At 40.8% G+C, this 22,615-nt stretch overlaps 1 protein-coding gene and 1 long non-coding RNA gene across 2 annotated transcripts in view; one reads left to right on the forward strand and one right to left on the reverse strand.

Moving 5' to 3' along the window:
• The window catches only part of LOC125182582 (uncharacterized), a 21,678-nt gene extending 466 nt beyond the window's left edge, over positions 1-21,212 (forward strand). The window contains exons 2-3 of the long non-coding RNA XR_010833330.1: positions 6,756-6,928; positions 16,307-21,212. This is a non-coding gene — a long non-coding RNA (uncharacterized lncRNA). The remainder of the gene's footprint in view (positions 1-6,755; positions 6,929-16,306) is intronic.
• LOC106032925 (CARD- and ANK-domain containing inflammasome adapter protein-like) lies at positions 190-3,517 on the reverse strand. Its single transcript, XM_048061972.2, has one exon. The coding sequence runs from the start codon at positions 3,277-3,279 to the stop codon at positions 1,018-1,020; it is 2,262 nt and encodes a 753-aa protein (XP_047917929.2). The 5' UTR covers positions 3,280-3,517; the 3' UTR covers positions 190-1,017.
• Positions 21,213-22,615: the final 1,403 nt, after the last annotated feature.

Raw genomic sequence — 22,615 nt, forward strand, 5'->3', positions numbered from 1 at the left:
CCACCTCCCTGGCCAACGCATCCCAATGCCTGACTGCTCTTTCTGAGGAGAAATGTCTCCGAATTTCCAACCTGAACCTCCCCTGGTGCAACTTGAGGCCATTCCCTCTGGTCCTGTCACTGGTTACCTGTGAGAAGAGGCCGACTCCCAGCTCCCCGCACCTTCCTTTCAGGTACCTGTAGAGAGCGATGAGGTCTCTCATCTGGGAGATGGCAGCAGAAGGGCGTTGTGCTCCTTAAAGCATTGTAACGTGGCCATAAAAATCCCAGTTTTATTCCCACGTGCTTTTAAACGTGTTCCGTTTTGCAAGAAGCATTTGGCCCTTCATGTGATGGCGCTTCTGTTCACGTAGTGAAGGGAAGCGTGAAAGGCCGACTGTCACTGAAGAAAATGACCACAGAACACTCAAGAACATGTTTCTGTTCCAAGAGATGGCAATACAAATACTTTGCCTTGAACCAATAAATTCTGTTGCAGCCTTTTTATTCTGAACATCTTTGTGCTGGAATCAATTTGAAAGTGAAATTAATAAACAGAAAATGTGGTAGGTTGATTTCATTCTCTCTGCTCAAAAATACAAAAACAAACTAAATGCTGTAACGAAAGACAGAAAATTGATTTTTTATAGTCCCAGGTTATGTTAAAGTCACGAGATAGGGTATAACATACGTGCAAAGAGGGGCCAGGCCAATATTGAACGTTAGTGCAGCACCCAGTAGTGCCCTGAAGACAGCAACACTCTGGTAGCAAAGTTTTGGGGCCCCACCACTCCCCTGGTTGGATTATATCAAGCCTTGTGACAGGATTTATTAGCACGAAGAAGTAGCTGTAGTAAATCTGAACGTGACAGATGCTATGTTTAAGATATGGCTTTTGGCTTTTTCCGTGGCCTCTTTTGATTACAGACTTAATTCTGCCTGTCCTAACATAATTCTCAGTCATACTGGGCAACAGCGCTACCCAAATTATTTTAAAGAATAATTCTGCATTTGCATTTAAAATGTTTGCTTTGCATATTCATCTTGTTATTAACATTTTCTTTTTCAAAAGTGTGACAATTTGGGCCTGATTTTCTGTTCTGTTAGATTCTGCTACTTGCAGCGGGGTCTTTTTGAGACTGTTAGCAGCCAGTAGGTTTGCTTTTTCTCCTTGTGACCAGTTTATGAGGGAATTTACAGCATTTAAATGACCGGCCTTGCAAGCACAATGCAACGGAGTGTCCTTGCTGTTGTCTAAGGCATTGATGGCTGCCCCGTAACTCAGTAACAAATTTATCAAGTCACTGTGTCCATATTCCGCTGCAATATGCAGTGCAGTCTTTCTCCATATGTTTCTGTCATCAATATTCTTATTTTTCCCTGATGTCAGAAGAAGTTTTACAATCTCCGTGTTTCCTTTGATGGCCGCATAGTGCATTGGAGTACATCCATCCATGTCCTTAACCCCAAGTCTTCCTTTTGTAGCCAACAGAACTCTGACGACGCTGAGATGTCCTCTCTCAGCTGCAGCGTGCAGGGGGGTCCTTTTCTCTTTGTCTTGTGCGTTGGGGTCAGCGTTAGCATTCAGAAGCATCTCCACCATTGTTTTGTCTCCTTTTTCAGAAGCATAATGTAAAGGTGATTTTGACTGCCTATCCTTAGCATTAACACTGGCTTTGTGGTGCAGCAGCTCTTGGGCAACTTCAGTGTTACCTCTCTGACTTGCAACATGCAGAGGAGTCACCAGCTCTTTAGTGACAGCATTAACTTTGGCCCCAGCATTAACTAACAGGCTAACTAATGCTGCTTTATTATGCAGTGCAGCGACATGGAGCGGGGTTTCATCAGCCTGATTCGTAAGGTTAACTTCCATCCCTTTGCGCAGGAGCAGATTTGTGATGGGGGCAGCCCCGGCCTGAACTGCCAAGTGCAAAGCTGAGTCTGAAGCAGGAGTCTTTATTCCCAAGTTTGCTCCCTTTTCGATTAGAACTTGTGCGGACTCAGCCTTGCCTGTTTCGCATGCCAGGAGTAAAGGAGTGTACTGCATTTCGTTGTAGGCGTTCACATCTGTACCTCGGTCAGCTAAAGCCGCTACAACACCGTGCAGATTTTTCTGTACAGCTTTAAAAAGAGTTGACTCCATCAAGTCAGATGGCAGATCTTTAGAATATCCTAGCAGCATTTTGAAGATGGATGGGTGGTTGCTGTTGAAGGCTCTTTCAGCCATACTGGAATCAACCCTGGCTCCGGCCTCTAGCAGTACTTTTGCAGTGTTTTCAAACCCACGAGAAAGAGCGTAACTGAGAGCGGTCTGTCCTCGTCCGTCCTTCCCATCAATGGAGGCACCGCTCTTTAAAAGCATTTTCACCAGACTGCTGTCATCTTTAAGAGCTGCCCTGTGCAAAAAGTTGTGCTGGTTCCTGTAGCTTCTTGCCTCTTCTCTCAGGAGCACCTTCAGTATGTGACCGTGGCTGTTCTGCGCGGCCACATGAAGCGGCATCTTGCCTTCTTTATCAAAGCTGTACATGGAAGCGCCGCACCGCAGAAGCACTTTCACCGCATCACCGTGGCCCTTCTCAGCAGCCCTGTGCAGTGGTGTTCTTCCTTTCTTGTCCTTCACATCTGGCTTAGCACCTTTGCTGATCAAATATTCCATTATTGCTAGGTGTCCATTAGTGGCTGCAACATGCAGAAGGGTTTCTCTTGAGGAGTTTAGTGCGTTAATATCATTATCTTTCAGTGTTTTCTCTAACTCAGAAAGACAGCCCTTAGCAGCTGCACCAAAGATGCCTCTATCAGACTGACCTTTTCTAGGTTTTGCTGCTCTTGAAAGTTGGGTTTCTCTTTTCCTGGTCTTAATAGCCCAATCTTGCTTTTTTCTTCTAGGACTCACATTTTTTTCCTGGTGCCGTTCACTGCTATTTTCAAACCAAACCTTGTCTTTTTCGAGTAAGTATCCTACCAATTGTCTTCTTGCATCTCTGATACTTTCATTAACTTCGCTGACATATTTTCTCATCTCGTTATAAAGTTTTGGCTCCACCTGCTTTAAACAAGGATAAAAAAAGAGCCTGCAGGCTCGTTCGCCTTGAGAAATCAGTATGTCTAAAACTCGGGAGTTCTTTTCTGTTCGTGTCCTGTAGAAACTCATGACCATCTTTTTTTCTGGGGAAAAAATACCATTGTCTATCAGCCAGTTCAGCAGGTGGTCTGGGTCATTTATGCCTTCTATTAGCTCCTCTCTTTTAATTCGTAGGACTTCAATTGCATATGGGTTTGTAAACAGGCTGGTTGAATGCATGGTCACGTTGATAAGCGAAGAGAACTGAGCTGTTGTTCGACGTTTGGAGTTAAGTACGAAGTAGCAAAGTGGGATCACATCACTGCATGCAGTCTTTTTTTATAGAACTATGAACCAGCAGTTGTTGTAGTTCAGTGATAAGTCTTTACAGAATGAGAAAGAAAGCAAAACTCTCTCACCTTTAGTTTTCCAGTTTTGTTAGAAGTCCTTTGATCTTCTCTGTTCTCCCCTAGCAACAAGTGACGTTTAATAACAAAACAAAAATCGGTGATTTATAAAGATAGTCCACTCGGAAGACTTCTTCCAGACTTTTAAATGTAAAATAAGGGAGGAAAAAAATGCTTCTGTGAAGCTGGTGTTTTAATACAAGGTTTGGGTTTATCAGGTTCCTTTGGGCCAAGCTGTTTCTTGTAGGTGCCGAAATGGCCAGTCTTTTAGACATGACAAAAGAAAATCAGCAGCGTAGTTACAGTTGCTATGATTGCATACTTTGTACTGTCTTAAATGAAAGAGTACACGTTGCCAGCTATGTAGGTGAAAGCCCTGTAATGTAATGAAATGAAAACATGAAGATCGAGATAAAAATAAGCTGTCTAAGGCAGCTGGCTATAAAAAGCGTTCCAGCCTTTCTATTACGAGTTACAACTTCAGTCTGTGAGGTGTGTTTGACTTTAAGGTTATTTAGCTTGTCATTCTTAAAACCTGCCTGGAACATAATTCTTTTACATGAGGTGGATCAAGGTGTGTGATTCAGTACACAACGTTTAAAGTATAATTAAGTAAGGCTTCAAATCTGTGAATATGTATAGTCCTCCGTATGGGTGTAGGACCTTTGAATCTAGCTGTAATTAATTTAACTTATTGGTGTATAAATCCCTCACGGAGAGAAGCAAATACAGTAATAATCATCTGCATATTTGGAAAACAATTGACAGAGAAATTAAGATGACAGGATTCTGTAAGAGCAAGAAGTAAAATGAGTTGAAAAACTGACAGCTTGACCTTATTTAAGCAAATGGGAAATTTTGCCATCTGTTTCTTTACTCAGTGCCCTTTCTATCGGGTCCTGCTACCTTTGCGTGTATTTTCTTTAATAGTATGTACAATGTGACTGATAAGATTTTTTTTTTTTTTGAAGTTGACTTTATATGTAAGACTACAAAAATTACTATATTAAAAAAAATAAAGATTTATTAAATAAATAGCCAGGAAAATCAAGACTTTAATGTATGTTTTGAAAGCCAGCCAGTTACCAAGTCAGCAAATTTGACAGCCAATTTAAGAGCCCAATAATTCCTCTGAAATGCAAAGGAGGGCACTGCACCAAGAACAGCAAAACTTTTGTCATTTAGTTAATCATTGTTAACACTTAACATGGAAAACTCGAGTTTATTGTAAGGAGTCAGAGGTCTGAATTGTGCTCCCAAAACTGCTAATGACTCAGTCTGTGATCTGCAAATCATTTAATCTTCAGGCCTGACTCAACAAAGTACTGAAGATATATCTGTCTTGAGTAAATTAATAGTCCTTACTCAAAGGTTGCTGGAATGGGATCTTTATGCCTTCACTGTCATTGTTCCACTGCAAAACAGAGGTAGCGACGCTTGATTTCCCTCACAGGAAAGTTTTGAGCTCTATCAAGGGAAAATGTCACGTGAGTGCTAAGCAGTATCGTTAATAGAGAAAGCACACAAAAAATTTGAAACTCCGGAAAAAATTAAAAACAGAAATTGTGATATTCTTTAAGAGTCTAGTAGTACGGCAGTAATTTCCTAATGTGCTGAGTACAGAAATTGTCCTACTAAACTGTGCTAATTACAGGGTGCAGTACTCTTAACTGGCCTTGAGGAGGAACATTTGAACAATATATGCACGCAAGGTCTCTTTTAGAGCCACTGTGAGACTTTATTTTTGGAAAATAACATGCAGTAAATTACTTGTTACTAGATGCAAATCCTAGGCTTCAAAACATAATTTTGCATATTTTTTTAAAAAGTTCTTTATATGCATGTGACATGAGGAAATTCTCTGTTAAAACAAGAACCGTGTTTGTCAAGAAAATTTTGGAAGCGGGTTGTACGGATTAATTTTCAGAAATTACATTTGAAAATTCTTTATTTTTTAATTAGTGTTTTAAGTACTTTTAGAATTAAGTCTTTGTTCCAGTAATGACCTCAAAAAAGAATAAAAACCCAAGCAGCTGAGAAGAAAAGATATTCATGATGGGCTATTTGAAGCACGCGTTCTGTTTATATCTTTTGAACTTATTAACTCTACTTATTTGAAATATAAGTGTGTTAGGGAAGGAAGCTATATTAAAGTTCCACATCTCCACATCCTTTAATTAAGTGCATGAGACCACACACGTGTAGGATCACCAGGAAGCTCTTCATTAAAAATCAGAATGGCAAAACTTAATAATACTAAGGCAGATCTTGGGCCTTCCTTATTATCTTTTACTTGTATCTGTTGTCTAAGGGGCATAAGGAGATTTTTTCCTTGCTAAATGCTTTACAGGTCAGTTTCATTTTTGCTGGGATCTTTAGCTCAACATATCCAAGGGCTTTTCCTTATTAAGTTATTTTTAATAGAAAGGGAAATGGTAGATTTTGCTTCTGTCTTCTTTGTAACATAGCACTTTGGGATCTTTGTGTTCAGCAGTATGGAGATGGAGCAGATCAGCATGCAAACGTTGAGGAACTTCTGTGCTTTCCTCCAGAAGGGCATAGGATACGCTTCTGGCTGGGACTAGGGCAGGTTCAGCTTCAGTGGGATCCTCGGAGAAACATAGGTGTGCTGCTGGTATTTTAATTAGGTGTTGCCAAGAAGCCTGTAGTGAGCAGATTATCTTGACAGATATACTGAAATTCTTTACCATAAGCTCTCATGTCATTGTTAAATACAGAAGCAAGACTCTGTGTAAATGTAAATTTACATAGAAAAGACCTAATTTGGATAGATCTGTGTATGCTCTGTGGGAGGGTGTCAGCTGAGAGCGGCATGACAGGGTTTAGAGCAGGCCTGGAAAAGGGCAGGTGATGCTATTGATAGAGAAGGTCTGCATTTTGGCCTCTGCTGAGTAATTTCAGTTAGGGAGCATCTAATCACCATTTTAACCCAGCTGTCGCTGGTCGGAGAAAGGAGGCTTGAGCCAGTTATTTCGTACGTGGAATCTCAGTTTTGCTACTTGTGTCCTTGGGCAAATCACTTAATCTCAGTGCCCTGTTTACACAAGCATTAAAAAAGGAAAATTTTTTCTACCTCACAGACATGTCCTGTGTGTTTATTAATGGTGGTGCAGCGCTTTGAAGTTCCAGAGCGCTTTGAAGTTTCTGTCCTTTGAAGTATTGTTTTCTGCCTTCTCAGAGATGAACATTTATTTCTTAAATTAACACGTGCCCGTGTTTTCCAGCCTATTTTATGTTGCAATGCCACCATCAAACAGACGTTTAATTTTCTTTATTTTAATTTCTCAGAGATGAAAGCAACCAAAACTACACCTTGCATGCTGTTGAGCCACCATTTGCGACGAGGAGGACCGAGGGACCTGCAGAGGTCACCATTTCTCCACCGAGGCTCTCCCCCTCTCAGCGAGGAACCTCCAGCTGCGGTTACTGCCTTCTGCTGAAACTGCATGTGCTGCAGCCGAGTGAGTGACTGCCAGTAACTTCTTGGGTTCTCTTGGGCATTTTCTTGACAAAATTGATGGAAAGCCAAGCATTAATAACACGGTTTCGCTCACCGTGATATTTTTATGTTTCCCAATGTGTGCTTTAATTTCACTGAAGACAATTGTTTGTAGTAATGCCAGCTGTTTATTGGAAACATATCTCACTGTAGAATAACCAGTTTGTACGAGATAGCAAAGCCAACGTCATTATCTAAACATAAGGGATGGGGAAACGTATCTGGGTAATCAAGGCATTGTCATTAACAAACATGGCTCAGGAATAAAGCTTTGTTCTGGATAACCAGAAATCTAAGTGTGGCCTGGCTAGTTGAGGTTGAACTATATTTAGGTATAGTTAGATTGAGAAACAGCAGCGTATGAAGTGTTCGTGGTGATGATTAGAGCGTACTTGACTTATTATAACAGTGGAAGAGAAGCTGACTAGTCAGAACGTCTGCAAGAGAGACAAAGTGTAGTGCTTGGTTTTGCCTGAAGATTAACGACAATAAATTAGGGAAGTCGAAAGGGGAGCTTTGGCACAGAGCGGTCCTGTTTGTGTTTAGTCACATTTCTGCCCAGAGCAGACCTGGGGCCTTCCTGGTACTGGGAAGCCTCTGCCCGGCTGGTATTTAGACGCGAGGTATTCCCAGGAGCAGTGCCATCCTCCCAGCGGCACTGGCACACGAGAACATGCCTGCCCTCGGGGGCCCGGCTGGGGCCTCCTGGAGGGGGGAAAGCTGATCTGTCCAGCCTCGTGCTTTGCACCTCACCCCGCGCACTGGGCTCCCATCTCATCCTCGCTGCAGCTCGCATGCTGGCAGCACTGAACCACCCCTGCCGAGTGCCCCGTGCCAGGTCCTGTCCTTAAAAAGCTGCCTCGCAGACAGCACGGCTCCCCAGCCTCCTCCAAAAGTCATGGATGCCTTCAAAATACTAAGTAATAATACAACAGCTGATATAATAACTCAGATATTTTAGTCTATTTACAATGCAGGTCACAAACAATGTTATCCTAACACTACAATACCATTTCCTCAAGTATAAACAAATGAAGATCCTATTAAGTGCTGCACTTCTGCAATGCAAAATGTTATTTTTCCAAAGATTACTATGTACTTTTATGAGATTCCATCCTGGGGTATTGTAAGTGGGTAATACCCATCGGTGAAGTGCCACAGATGGCTGTAAACGCTGTGAGAGCAGACTGTGTATCCGGATCGAACTGCAGAAGTGAGGCCCAACGTTACATAAATCATCCAAAGTGAGGATTAGGATTGTTTCTCTGTTCACTGTGGATATATTAGTGAGGTTTTAGAAGAGCGACCAAACTACTTAGACAGCTTTTTTTTTGCCGTTCAGGTTTTTTGAGTAATTAGATTTAGGTATTCTTCCAAATTCTCCATGGAATTACTCACCAGGTAGTTTTCCCAGAAGCAATGTAGCAGTGGTAGAAGGAAAAAAGGTGTTCTAATTTAGCTTCACACAGCTGAGGAAAAGCAAGGTGCTTGTTTCAAGACGTAATAAATAGGGTAAAAGTTACCCTGAAACAAACAGAAAAATTGTTGGCAATGATATGATGAAATATGCATTTAGTTACTGAAATTTACATAATGCAAAGGGCAAAAAAGAAAAATAACTACTTTTATGTCTGGTGATTATCAAGAGTTGTCTGTTTCCATACGCATTTATTCTGCAGAAATCTTCGCTGTCACAAGCTTAATTTAAGAACTAATTTGTCTGTTAATTCCTAAACCCATATGGACACTAATACTGATTTTACTAATGAGGAGAAACCATTCTCCAATAATTGGCTTGAAGTTGTATCAATGTTGTGATTTTTACCTTATCATTTTAGGTGTTTAAATGTGTCTTTTCACCCCAACCCTAACAGAAAGCAGTTATGGCAAGATGTTAGTCCTCAAGTCATTAGCATGAAATGTAAATGAAGTACGAGTATTAAGTTACTAAATGCTGAGGCATCTTCAGGGATCAGCAAAACCAAATGGAGAGCAGGCGAGTTGGTTTGTTTTGTTTTTCTGTTGTTTTTTTTTTTTTTCAGAACAGGCAGATTTTTTTTTTCCATTTTAAACCAAACAAGCCCTTGCGGTTTTGAGTCAGGAACGTACACTTTGTCAGTGAAATCTTACAGAAGGAAATACTTCGTTAAAGTTCTTTAACTGTTGAAGGCCAGGATCCTCCCTCCCCACGGCCCCTGTGCTCACTGGGCTCCCCTTGCAGGCAGCGTTGCTCCCAGAAGGTGACCGTGGTGGTGCCACCGCATCTCCTGCGGAAGCCTTTTGGCCTGATTTGCTTTGCAGAGCTACAGTAGCTTGTGGAAAACTGCTCTGAATTCAAACCAGTACGCAAGCAGGATTTTGTTCCTACTGATTATAAAATGCTGTAGAGATTAATAGAGACTAATGGGACTTTGAAAGGAAATAATGTTTTGGCACATCATAAACCAGTTTTAATTGCTGTTATTTATTAAGGTATTACAGTTAGATGTCAAGCATCAGACATAGTACAGACATTTACCTGAACAATGTCTTGCCAATGAAGTCTCCCCCTTCCCAATGAAATTTTCCCCTCTCTGAGGAATCCATTTATGTATATAAATTTTATTTATTATGTCAAAAGAATTTTCAAAACCATTTATTTTAGTTCCACAGTTGTTTTTTCTGAACCTGAAGAAATATAAAACTTTTTAATTCAGTGTGGAAAACCATCTCAATATTTTTTTTTTATTCTGGTAAGAAAAACTACTTTGTAATTACTCTGTAAAAGACACAGTGTGCCTTCTGAATTAGCGGTGGTAAATTTTAGGTTCAAGTAACACCACCAGCAGGAAAAAGCTACTGTAGTCTTGTAAATGGGAAAGCAGACAGTGGGGACTGGGAGCTCAGGTAATTTCCCTCCTTAAAGCTGTCTGAGGGCAATTGGGCCTGGCTGAGTCAAATTGGTCTTCCTGATGGGCTTGTACGTAGGAGGAGATTCCCTGCATCTCTTGCTTTCTCCGTAGCTGTCATCCAGGCCTCCATAAGCTTTGGTTATTATTATTTTTCTTAATATTCTAGTTCTGCTTCTTGTCTCTCTCCCTGTTTACCTTGAAAATGGTTCCCATATTCCCTGCTCCCTGAGCTTGGACAGGTAGCTATTTCACTGTCGGTCCTTTAGGTTTTTCTTACTGCTGTAGTTTTGCAGAGGACTGGGAAAGCACTGGGTCAAAAATTCAGCGCAACCTTGCGAATCTTCAGTGGAAGAAATTCCTTTATTATTTCTTTGTTTCTCAGTTTTTCAGTAGCATCGTTCACCACTGTACAGAAAGGCAAGGCAACTCAGGGCTAAGAGAGAGCCAGGCAATGCTGGTTTAGCTTGTCTTCATCACTTTTTTATTCTTTTTCTTTTGTTCTAGTATTCTATATTTAGAGAAATAGTAGGTTATTCTCAGTTATTTCATATTAAATGGCTAAAATTTAAGTTTCACTTATTTTCTACCTGCCTTCATATATCTATCACCATTAGATCTTCACTACTCTATCTAAATTATAGCACTTTTCTAGTCTTTGGACAATTCAAATTATTCAAGGGGATTTTTATGCTTTTTTTTTTTTTTTTTTTAATCAGGATTTTTCCCCCCTTTTTTCCTGGAAAAGATTTTATGGAAGCATTTCTTTCTTCCTTTTTTTTTTTCCATTTTTTTTCTTTTTTTTTTCCCATTTACCTTTATTGTGATTCAGTTGAACTCCATCCTGGTCAACTAGTTAAAATCATCTTATGTTTATGCTTGTTGTACATCAAAACAAAGTTTAACTCGCCTGGTATATAGCAATGCTATCAAATCATCACCATGTACTGTTTCTTTCTTGTTAGTGTTTTAATCTGTTCACAATGCTGTAATTTGGTTGGTAGCTTTTCTTCTGTTTCACAGCATTTCTCTTGCTAGTGTTTTCTGAGGCAGAGCGCATCAGTTCTTTCATGTTATCTCCTCATTCCACTTCTGACTGCTTCCCCTGTCCCTCATTTGATCTCTGGCTTTGGCTGACTGTGCTGGTTCCCCAGACCGTCTGTGCCTCCTTGTTTGTCAGCATCTGGATTCCCGTGCCTCACCTTGGCTCCAGATCAGAAAGTGTGTAAGTACATATTCGACTATAGAGAGGTGCTTCACTGGAGTGCAGGTTTGATTCCCAAAAACTTCAGTAAAACATTAGCAGCTTCTATCTTTTGGAATTCAGAACCGTGCTGAAGCACGGAGGAAGTGATTAGCTGCTGCTCTGGATCAGGGCCTCAGCCCTCCTCCTGTCTGACTCCACGTGAGACACCCGTGCTGACTTGGGTCGCTCCCTAAATCACAAAGCCCTGACAACTCCTCCAGATTCATGGCGTTTGCTTTCCTTGGCATATCCCAAAACATCCTTCTCTGTTCAGCTGCACCTGTGATATTCCAGCAGCTCTCTTTGTTCCCAAGCCATTATGTCTTCCTACTCAAATTTCCATTCAAAGAGTGATTCATCCAGCAGGGGAAAGGCATGACCTAGCTGCCCCCTCAGTTTCCATCGCTTTGCAAATCATGTGCAGTCTCATCTGAACCGGAGCTTTCATTTCAGACTTCTCTCTTCCCTTTCCTTAAACTATTTTTTTTATTCCTTATTCCTGTAGAAAACCCTGAGAGCAGAGAAATGTTGGCTGCACAAACAGGCTTTTTTTAAACTAGCTTTGGTCACAAGAGCAGGGAAAACACATCAGCATGGATTTTCTTTCCTCTAGGAATGCCTTTTCTCACAGCAGCTGATTACATACAGTTGTTACCTGTGCCATAGCTACTCTGAGGACAAAGCACACGCCTGACTCATTACACCAGCATGCCAGCATCCTTCTTCTTTTTTTTTTTTTTTAATAATAGCTTTCATGCTCTGAATTGGTTCTAATGTCCAGCTGGAGAGAATTGCACACCTCCACCAAAAGCCTGTGCAAGAGCTGCATACTCTTCCGTCATTCTTTATGATGCTTTTGATGTCTTCCATTGTACCCTGTATACTACTTTGCTCGTCTTCCTTTGAATACTGTCTTAGACATTTAAAGTCCCCTATTCCCCTTTTTCCTCTGTCATCAAACCCATTAATTTGCAACTTCTGTCTCCTCTGCTGTGCAGTAGAAGCATTCCCTATTTAAGAATTGTTTTCCTTCCCTGCCTAAATAGCCATTCTGGGTTTAAAAGACTCTCAGGGTTAATTTCTGTTCTCCGAGACTTCTGGGACTCCTGCCAGCTGACGTGGTGGATGCTGAAGAGGTACCTACAGCCATTGTAGCCTACCTGTAGGTCTGTTTTCTGCTGTTATGGTTCCCAGTAAAGCAGTCTTTGGCTCAATATGTATCCCATAATAGTACACAGAGTAGTAGTATGTCTGCTAGGGATTTTTAATAGACTCAGATTAAGGAAAATGAGTGATTTTTTTTAACAAGTTCTTGCACAGTGAAGTAGCTACAATAAGTAAAGGGAAGAGCTAGAAAATCACCCTTTTTTTCCTTTCGTCACAAGACGTGGGGAAAGCTTAGTTTCAGCTAAGTGTTAACGTAGCATTGTGAGAATGGGATCAGCGTGACATTAAGAAGTGAAAGAAGGGATATTGTAGTGACAGCTCAGACTATATTAAATTCATGCTTAATTCAATAAAGTAGCACTATTAAATTTATCTGAACTAGTCAGAGCTTGCAACAGAATTCAGAGCAAGCTTACTAGAGACTATACATGGCCATGATCTATTTTCTAGAAATATTGGCAAATTTAGCTTAATTTTGGCAGATTACACCCCAGAGTTCTACTTCCCATACTGTTTTGAATTGGTACCTCTGTTCCTTTTCTTTGAGTCTTTTAAATCAAAAACTATTAAATATCTCCTGTGTTCTGTGGGTTTGCTTGTTGTCGGTCAATTTTACAACAGGATGCATTAATGTTATCTCAATATGACTTTCAGTTTTGCATGGATTGGCACCAAACCCACCAGAATGGTAGTTTGCTTCCCCCCTCCTCCTCCTCTTCTACTCACTGGCATAATTTCCATCCAACAAAGCTTTTCAAAAATAAGGAAGGAAAAGGCCTTCCTGTACAAGCTTCCTGTGGATCCTATCCAGATATAAAAGACTTGTGTAAAAGCTTGGCAGGCGATCCCAGCATATGCCACTTAGTGACTTCCTTTTTTTATGTATCGTTCCGTGTACAGCAAATGAATCTGAAAATCGGAGTAATTTTCATTCATTTTTGAATAAGAAATCTTAAATGGTAAATTTCCTATCTGTGTAGAACGCCCACATTTTAAATTAAAAGTTTTGAATGTTGACAGCATTAGTCATAGGAAATCCTGTATGAACATCCAGCACTTAAGTTGGACCTTCCCCTAGATCACACCATAGAAGGAGTTTACAGGAAAACATTCTGTTAGTTTTGAACTCTTCATCGATTTTAACCCTTCACGTGCCATCACGTCTGGTAGAACAGTGTGTTTTTCCGGAGCCCATTTTCTCGAGATTGAAGCGGTATTTAAAATCTATATGTTTCAATGCTAAAATTTTCTGTACTTTAATAATATCAGCTTACACAGCACTTGGATGGACTGCAGTTTGTTCTCCATCCTGTTGCTAGAGACACATGCTGTCTTGGGTAAAAGCGAGGCGCAGGAGCAAGGTAGCACAGGCAGCAGTCCACGTGCCCCTTACTTCGATGCTAGGTGACTGTCTGCGAATGGCAGCGCAGAGGGGAAGGCTTACTGCACCCAGACTTCAGTGCCAGCTGAAGGCTGTCACAGCTTAAAGAACGGGCTGAGAGGACAAATATGTTCAGACTTAACGCTGTCTGCTTCAAGCAAGCTGTATAATGTAACAGTAAAATTGGAAGCTAAAAAAGACAATATAGCTTTGTAAATTAAACCATAACGTGGATGAGGCATGAAATAATACATGCAGCTATGTCGCACAGGGTCATTTTCACATTACACAGGTGAACCAACCTTGATGGTTTCTTTGTCTTTATTTAAAATGAGCCATCCCACAATGGACTTTAAATCTTAAAAAAAATATAAAATAAAATCTAGTTTTCATTTTCACTGAGTGGGAAAATTCCACACATGTCTAGTTATTGTTTAACAGCTGGCTTAAATTGAGGCTTTAGACTTAAGGAAGGAATCCCAGAGCGTGAAGTATCAAATAATACCTAAACTCAAGATGAGGATGAGGCTCGTGACGTTGGGCACAGCAGGCATAGATTCAGAAAATGAAATTAAAAATATCAGTGCTGTGAAGCCTGCCCTAGTACTCCAGCTTTAGATTGGAGTATAGCAGTGTTTAAATATAGTTTAATTAATGAATCAAAATGTATAGGCTTTAGATTAGGCAAATACTGATGGTTGAAAATGAAAGAAATAACAAGGTATTAAAATGGTCTTTGAGAGCTTTACTTCTATTATGACTCTTCTGATGAATTAATTTAAACAGCCTTTGGCTTATTTGGGGGGCTTCCATCTTTATAAATGATCATTTTTGGTTGTATAGGCAAAAGTGAGCATTTTTACTGGCTGCATGGAGAGCTTTTGTTGGTTTTAACTTCTACTCATAAAACTCCTTTTCAACTCTGAGACTCACTTCTGAGTCTCAAGTAACTTTGAGTCTTCAGGTAATTCAAGTCAGAGTGCAGATCTCCGTGAAGCCCACAGCATTCTGAAGATCTGAACCAGAGAGAGGATTTAGGCCTAGAAACAGTTCTTAGATTTGGGACTTTTGGGTTGTTGTTGTTTTTTTTTGTTGTTGGTTTTCCTTTTTAAGCTAACACCTGGACTGCACCATAGACCTTCCTTGTGCTTCACAAAGAGCTGTTGTGAGAAGCCTTGTGTGTGACTATGGATTAGTCCCGTGTAAAGCTGTACCTGGGATTTAAACTGAGATTCGCTACTTACAGTGCTGCTGTCTGATGCGAGACCAGCTGAACTCCAGAAGCAGTGAGGAATCTGGTTTTATTTTTGGATGTTAATTGCTAGATCTCGCTTGTGCCCGTTTCTGTACAGTGGTACAGGACAAGGAGTTCTGTTTCTTCTTACTGCCCTTAGAGCATTACTGCCACTGTAGGAGCTAGAGCCCCCTAAAGAGGAAGGGAAAGGATGAGGCCAGTAGTACTGTGCTTTTCACAGGTTGCCAGGCCTGCATGTCTGTGGCTGAGCTGTATGGCATATTCCCAAAGGGGATAACGTTGGCTTTTCCTTCTTAGATCAGGCTGTGGCCATGTCAGGACACTTAGAATTGAAATTCAAGAGAGAATACCATGAGAAAGACTACAGAACATCAGGCAGTACTGTTCCTAAACTGAGATGCTTATGTTCTTAATTTGCAACAGATTTGGGAATTGAGCTGTTTCTAGCAGAAAAGGAGTAACTTGGTAAGATCTTCCATTCCCTGAGCTCATTACCCTGTTCCTTTTGTCACTTTGTTGTTATTACCTTTAGGGTTTGATTGGAAATGTAACTGGTGTTGCTAGTAGCAAATAGGTGCCACAGATACTAACAGTACGAGCATTTCATTAACCCAGATGCCCGTTCAACCCACAGGCACATAACCGTGGAAGCAACAACAATTGACTTGAAGTTAAAAACCAAGCCTTTCTCATATTGCCAGTCTGGCATTTCCTGTCCAGTGAAAAACACAGAAGCAATTTCTGCTCATAAGAATGATAAACAGTGAACAGAGGGGGCCAAGGAAATAGCTTGTAACTAATTTTGGGTGTGCTGGTGTATTTTGTAAGTAAATTCAAAACAGACATGGAAGCCAACGTCAGGAGCATGTGCAAGAAATTCCATTTGTAAGACTTTGAATAATAACCTCGCTGCCCTCTTAAATAATTTTAAATATATATGCACAAAGTTAGTCATCTCACACAAAGCAGTTTCATAGGCAGGTACACTAAGGACTCCCAGTTCTTGTTCAAGTTAATGGGCGCATGAAAATTGTTCGCTGTGAAAGTCAAACCACGTTTTATAGGTTTGTCCATATGGGAAGTTGGGCTTGTTTAACCCAAAGTGTGAATTCAAATTAAGTTATTAAAACTGGTGCAAGAGCTGCCTGGGCATTTTTGTAGCGCAGTTTAAATTGGGAAGAGTGAATTTAAGAATTCTGACTCAATTTCTGGTAATTTGGAGATTGCTAATGAGCATTTCTTTCAGAGGATGCCACCTCCCTACTGCTGGTTACCTGCACTGAGGTTCTGCTGCTCCATGACCCCTATAACTTCAGTGTTTGTGGTGCTGTCTGCTTAATCAAATAAGGGAAGCAATGCAGATTGAAAAAAACAAACCACTTTTTTTTTTTCCTTTTGGCCAGGTTATTTCTAGACGATCAGTTTCCTGCAATATTCTAAGAAGTTCCACCAGCATAAACATAAATAAGTGGAAAAGAAGATGCAAAGAAGGAGGGAGAAGGTGGCTGCTCAAGCTGGCACCGATGTGAAAAAAAAGTGCTTATGTGCATCAAGGCCTGGTGGCTGATCTGTCCCTGCTTGCCTGGCAGCAGCAGCCCTTGCAGCACTGGTGGCCAACCCTTCAGCTACTGCAGTCCACAAACTGGCAGGTAAATCTAAGTTATTTCATTGATATCTTAAAACACCGCAGCTAAAGCTACCCAAGATCATGCAGCAAGGCCCCAGGTTGTATCAAAATCAGTGAAATAAGAGTGTACATCTTTTAATGTTTTAATTTAAACTATCCGTTTTAAAGAGCTAGAGCCATGTAACTTTCTGGTGAAGATAGGAGTTTGGTTTGAGGCTCAGCAAATTCCTGGTAAGAGAAAAAGTCTCTTGGGACAAAATGTTTTGCCCTTGCTTGTTTTCTTTCCTTCTACGCTAGAGATTCTGACATCCCTGTTACCCAACATGAGAATACACTATGATTTTTAAACGTGTTTCCTTCCCAGTATGTATCAGTGGCCTGATTTCCAGAACTGGTATTTCTGTCTAGCATCTTTAGGAGTTGTGCTGCTTTTTGGTAACTGTCAATCAGTATTTTGAAAAAATAGAAATATCGGTCAACTTTATTGTTACTTTTGCAAAATTAGGCAGAAGTAAAAGCTGTTAAGTAGCACTGAGGCTCAGCCAGGAGCACTTCCCTAAATACACCAAGCTTAGATGGTTTGAGCAGTGCAGAAGTGGCAAATAAAATTCAGAAGTCTCTAACCAAGCTAAAATATTAAAAGCCCAGCTGAATGTGCACAGAGAAGAGTGGCCTGCTTTTTCACAGGTCACAGCCCTGAAACCTGATGTTGCGGGAAGTTAGATAAAGATGTGCTGCTTCCTGCGGTGCTGCACTGGAAAGATACTGGTTAGAAATCTCTGTTTAAAGGAGAAGGAAACTGGACAAAGACCACTAAATTCTGCTTGCTTTCCATCGTTTAAAGAAGGAAACTTTGCTGCTAGCTTTTCAAGGGCTATCTTTGTTCGGTAATCTTGTCGCAGACTAACTGTAAATTCTTGTAATGTCACTCCTAAAGGCAGCTATGCTTAGAGCATAGCTTTACGTAGTTTTTATGTAATTTGACATATAAAAGCAATTTGTTAAATAATTAGAATATTTATATTTAGAAATTAACTGGTTCAGTCAGGAGGGAGAATGGGCGATCTGTATGATAGCAAAGCCAAACAGGAAAACTAAAGGTGCGTTTTGAGATTTTGGGTTCCTTTTCTCCCTTTTAGGTATTTGGGTCAGACACTTAGTGATTATTCAGCATGATAAGGATCATATCTTGACTGGGGCCCAGACATACCACTGGAGGGCTCGTAATGAGTCTTGTTTTTAATGACTTGTTGTAAGGAGTTTTGAACAGTTAATGTTTGGGGATACTTTATTGTTTGTGTAGGGAAAAATAGCGTACATTATGTGTGTGATGCAGTAGAATAAAACTTTGCATATGGAAAGTTATTCATTGCTAACACATGGTGGATGTTTACAGAACTTTTCCGTTTAGTAAAAGGAATAGTCTCCTGATCTAATCTAATCATTAGAGCCAGGTTTCATCCTATCGGAGTAGAGGCTTTTAAGTTAAAGAATGAGACAGCTGACTTACAGGCACGTCCCATTAGCCCTGTAGTTTACCCAAGCCCCTCTCTCTGAAGATGCATGTGCTTTTCTGTTGATTATAAAGGGAACCCATGGTGCCTCCTAACCTAGATAACTTAATTGAATAAATCCTTACCTATATCTTTGAAGTGTTATGGCTTTGTTTCAAGAGGAACTTTCTGTGTTTGACTTTTCAAGGTGAAAATAAAGAACAACCAGAGCTTGTAAGGTGGGTGCACCAGCCAACAATTTTTACTATTGTTAAAAGTTCTAAAACTACTTTTGGATGAAAATGAACTTTTCATTCACAAGCTGCCAAGGCACTGTGATTTGTGGTCATGCAGAGGTCAGCAACTTTGAAATCTCATTACTTGAAATAGGTAGGCTTCAATTTTTGTAGTACTAAGCTGTGCTTTTAAACCTGCCAATAATCTATCTAGTGGGGATTCAAGCTTCTGAAGTTAACTTTCTTCATTACCGGGTACTATGTGAATTTCTCTGTGAGTTTGAATAGCAACATTCACTGGATCGTACCAGCATTATGCTTGTTTTTGTGACTTGTTATCTGAGATGTAAAAAGCGTGATAACAGGAGTTATCCCCATTAAGTTAGTATCGTGGATGAGAATTCAGAAAAATAGGCAGAGGTGCTGGGTTTTGAACCCTTTGGGTCCTCTGAAATGACTGTGATTATTTTGTGATTACAGTGATGCAGGATGTCCCTACTCATTGCAGTGATTATTTGAAGAATTTAGTGGAGCTGTTCATTTTTAACTTTTTATTTATATATTTTTAAACATCTGCATGATAGCAGCTTTCCTCTGAAGACTTTTCTGGCTACTACACCATCCAAGCAGAATCTCGTGTTGCAGGTATCTGTGCAGCTTGTTCCAGGACTGTTTGTTTTTGAGCTCCATCTGCTGGAATTGTGTCCTGTTTCCCACATCTTCGGTGTTATTAAGCTGTCAGGTTTCACAGGAATTGTTTTAGATTTAAAAGAGAATAAAGAACAAAGGTCAGTTTGGAGGATTGCTAGCAAGTTGCTGGTCCTTTTGTTTATGGCATCAACATAAAAATTGCTTGGAGAATTCGAGGCTCAAAACACAAAGTGATTGTGAGACTGAGGAGGATAAGTGTTAGTTCTGCTTTTGTTTACAGAGTTAGTTTCTAGGTGTTTTATAGAGATTTGGATTAATCAGGTCAGGTCATAATCTATTCAGTTCTGTCTTACTAAAGATTTCAAAAATAGATTATGTACTTCACTCATTTTTCTGAATTAGTTTTTTTCCCCCCAATGTCTGTTGTTACTCTGTAACTGAGAAAATTAGCAGCATTTTCAATATTTAATTAACTCTTTAAAAAGCTGTGCTTTCCCATTGTAACTCTGTTTCTACTATTTCTGAATATTTAAGGACAGAAGGGACCATGATGAACATCTAATTTGATTTCTGGAGTTCCATTGTTCCTTAACAAAAACGTACGGCAAAGAATAATGCGCAGAATTGGAAAGGAGGGCCCTGCTGTGCAAAACCACTTTATAACTGTTTAAGTAGTCAGAGGCTTTCATGGTAAATTATATGATGACTTCCTACAAGTTCTCTTTGTAAGAAGCACCAGTTCTGTTCGATACACACGATAATGTATATGTGTAGAATTAGGACTGCCGCCAGTCTTCGGGTGCAGGCAGCGGTGCTGGCAGCGCGTGTAATTCTAAAGAACGAGCACTTCTCTGGAATGATCCCTTCTCAAAAAGCAACCCATCTACGTTGTCTTTTTCTTTAGCTGGAAGGCTAATACCACCTTCCTTCTACCTGACCCATAGCGAATGTTACTGAAGTAGATTGTGCTTTGTAATGGGTTTCTGTATACAGTAATTTCAAATATTATTTCCTTGCCATCTGTCTGCCTGTTAGCAATATTTTGTGTTCACGTATGATCGCAATTTTATTTTTTTTTCAATATACCAAACTTTGCCTGAACTAGTTTAAGTTTCTTGGTATGGGTGAATCTCCAGTTTTACCTATGTCTTGGGGACGGGTTGGGAGGAAGAGATGGAGAACAGAGAAAGCACGAGGGGTGATATTAAACATACGTGTTCCCTAGGCTTCTGCATGGGACAAAACTGCCAGTCTGTTTTCTGCACAGGTTTAGAGGGATACTTTGCAGCTCGTGACAGGTTCCTGTAAAACGGAAAGGTAGCCAAGGTATCTCTTGGCTGTTGGGCTTTGCCATTAGGTGGGCACGTGCTGCCTTAGGCTGGTACTGAATGCCATGGTTTGAGGTCAGACCTGCAGAGAACCGGGCGATTCAACAACGGAGGGCTCTGCTGCTGTGCTCTGAGGTTAAAACTGGCTGGTAGGCAACTCTGTGCCACTAGAATAAGTTAGATCATTACTGCTATTTCTGTAATGACAAGTAATTTGGATTTAAAAGTATTCAGCAGTAATCACGGTCAAACCCCCAGTGCAGCTCACCTCTGCTCCTGGGACAGAAGTGTGAGGCGCTTGCCGTTGTTAGTACGGACCCAAATTCTAATTAATATCTCCGTAACCCAAACATGTTGTTCTGATTAGCCGCTCTTTGCCTAGGCATTTCTGCACAGCCTGCCCTGTTTGAAACCCTGCCTTTTTCTGACTTCACTTCCTGAATCCGTTGACAACACTCACAGCCAAACAAAATACATGTTCACAATGCTGTTATTTGCAAAATATTCCCTTGTGAGTACAGCTGGGGCAACAAAAAGAGAGTTTCTTTCTGAATCTCAAAGAGAGCTGACTTTTCCTTATAAAAGCGAGGCGCACAATGCATTAGGCAATTTTAATCTCGAGTTAAGTAGGTGTTAAAACTTTACATTTCACCACATATAAACGCACGCATGTCTTTCATTACAGTCATGTGTATTGATTACCGAGCCATCTAGTAATACGCGAAGAGCGCTGAATTCTAGTCTCTGCTGAAGTGAACCACGCAGCGACAGGCTCACAGCCCACCACGCTGTGTACAAAACAGACGGAGGCGACGCAAACTTTTCTTTGCCTCGTCTCGGGCCTGATCCTGACACGAGGTCTAAGAAAGGATTCGTGCTCCGGTGCCCCTCGTCTCCTTGCGGCTCTGCACGTTGGCACCAAAACCCACCTTGCTTGATGGCAGAGTCTCTGCCGGGCTGGGCCGAGCCCAGCAGCCCACGTCACGCCGGCCGGTGCCCACGTAGGGAGCAGCACTGCTCCTCGGTGACTTTGTGCCGGTGCCACGGAGCGTCGTGCTGGAGAGGGACGAGACGTAACCGCAACGCGAAGTGTCTGTGCGCGCATTAGGATGGGGTGGAGCAGACTGTCACTCAGCTGTATTTAATTAACATAGTATTTTATATAATGTATTTATTTTTTTGCGTAATTAGGTGATTAAGCAAAATGCTTGCTAGTAACATCTATTCCATAACCCAGCACTGTTGAGTTAAGCAGGCACCTTTGCAGGTAATTAATCTCCTTGCCCTGCTTATTTTGCTAGTTGGCACTTGCTAAATCCCTGTAAAACCACACCCAGCAGTGCTGTGTATTATCCCTCTGCTGTCTATTCCTACATATGGTCAAAATCAACTTACCTTCCGGGTTGCTGACATCAGCAAAATGTACTCTTGGCAAACTGCAGTATCCTCCTAGTAACCCTTTGTTTGGTTGGTGTTGTTACAAGCCTATTCCTCTGGCAGCAGCAAACAGCATCTGAACGCTCGCCTACCTTGACACTTGGGCTACGACGTGGAAGGATATTACCACCAGACAGTTAAAACATTAAAACAACGCCTCACATGATAAAGATCATCTAAAATGCACCCCCCCACACCCCCCCCAAATTAAATCTGTCAGAAGAGAGAGCTCTGTGCTTCCTGTAAGGAACTGGTCTCTGGACACACAGTAGCTGCAAGTTTCAGGGCATCATTTTGGTAACAGTGAAGGTAAACATACACAGTTACCTAGTCATCTGGAGAAGTGACCTTAAGCAAGACTCGCTCCAGTTGAAATTATGCCTATCTGTATTTTGAGGAAAAAAAAAAAAGACATTAAGACTGCCTGCCCTGAAAAGTTAATATGGTTACTTCTCTAATAATTCTTAGTATTTTCTGCCTCTCTTTTGATGGTATTTTTTTCCTCTTACTTCTTTGGCCATCAACATCAAGCAGGAAAACATCTGATCTCCCCTCAAATATATACTTGTGAAACAGGTACAGTGTTCTGAAAAGTCTGGCACCAAAATCATTTCCCCAAAGAGTTAAGTAGTATGTTTCTAAGGTATATATTTACATCATTATACTAAAAACCAAGTTTTTATTTAAACTATATGGGAAGTGCCAGAAAAGTTCCTCCCATGTCTTTTCATTTCCTGCCAGGCAGTTTTCCCAGCTTTCCTAGTGCTAAAAAGTTTGGGACTTGCAGTAACACCTGAAGGGAAGGGATTTCAAGGTACAGAGACTTATAAGGTTATTCACTGCTGACAACAGCATAGTCACAAATATTAACAAAGATTACCTCTTACCTTGGAAAGAACATGCAGGGATAAAGGTGACCATTTCTGCTTTTGAAGTCTAG

This window comes from Anser cygnoides, chromosome 8 (genome assembly GCF_040182565.1).
Source record: "Anser cygnoides isolate HZ-2024a breed goose chromosome 8, Taihu_goose_T2T_genome, whole genome shotgun sequence".
NCBI classification, from domain to species: domain Eukaryota; kingdom Metazoa; phylum Chordata; class Aves; order Anseriformes; family Anatidae; genus Anser; species Anser cygnoides.

Excerpts from the sequence above, each read along its gene's own strand:
- LOC106032925 (XM_048061972.2), bottom strand. The coding sequence starts at position 3,279 with ATGCATTCAACCAGCCTGTTTACAAACCCATATGCAATTGAAGTCCTA.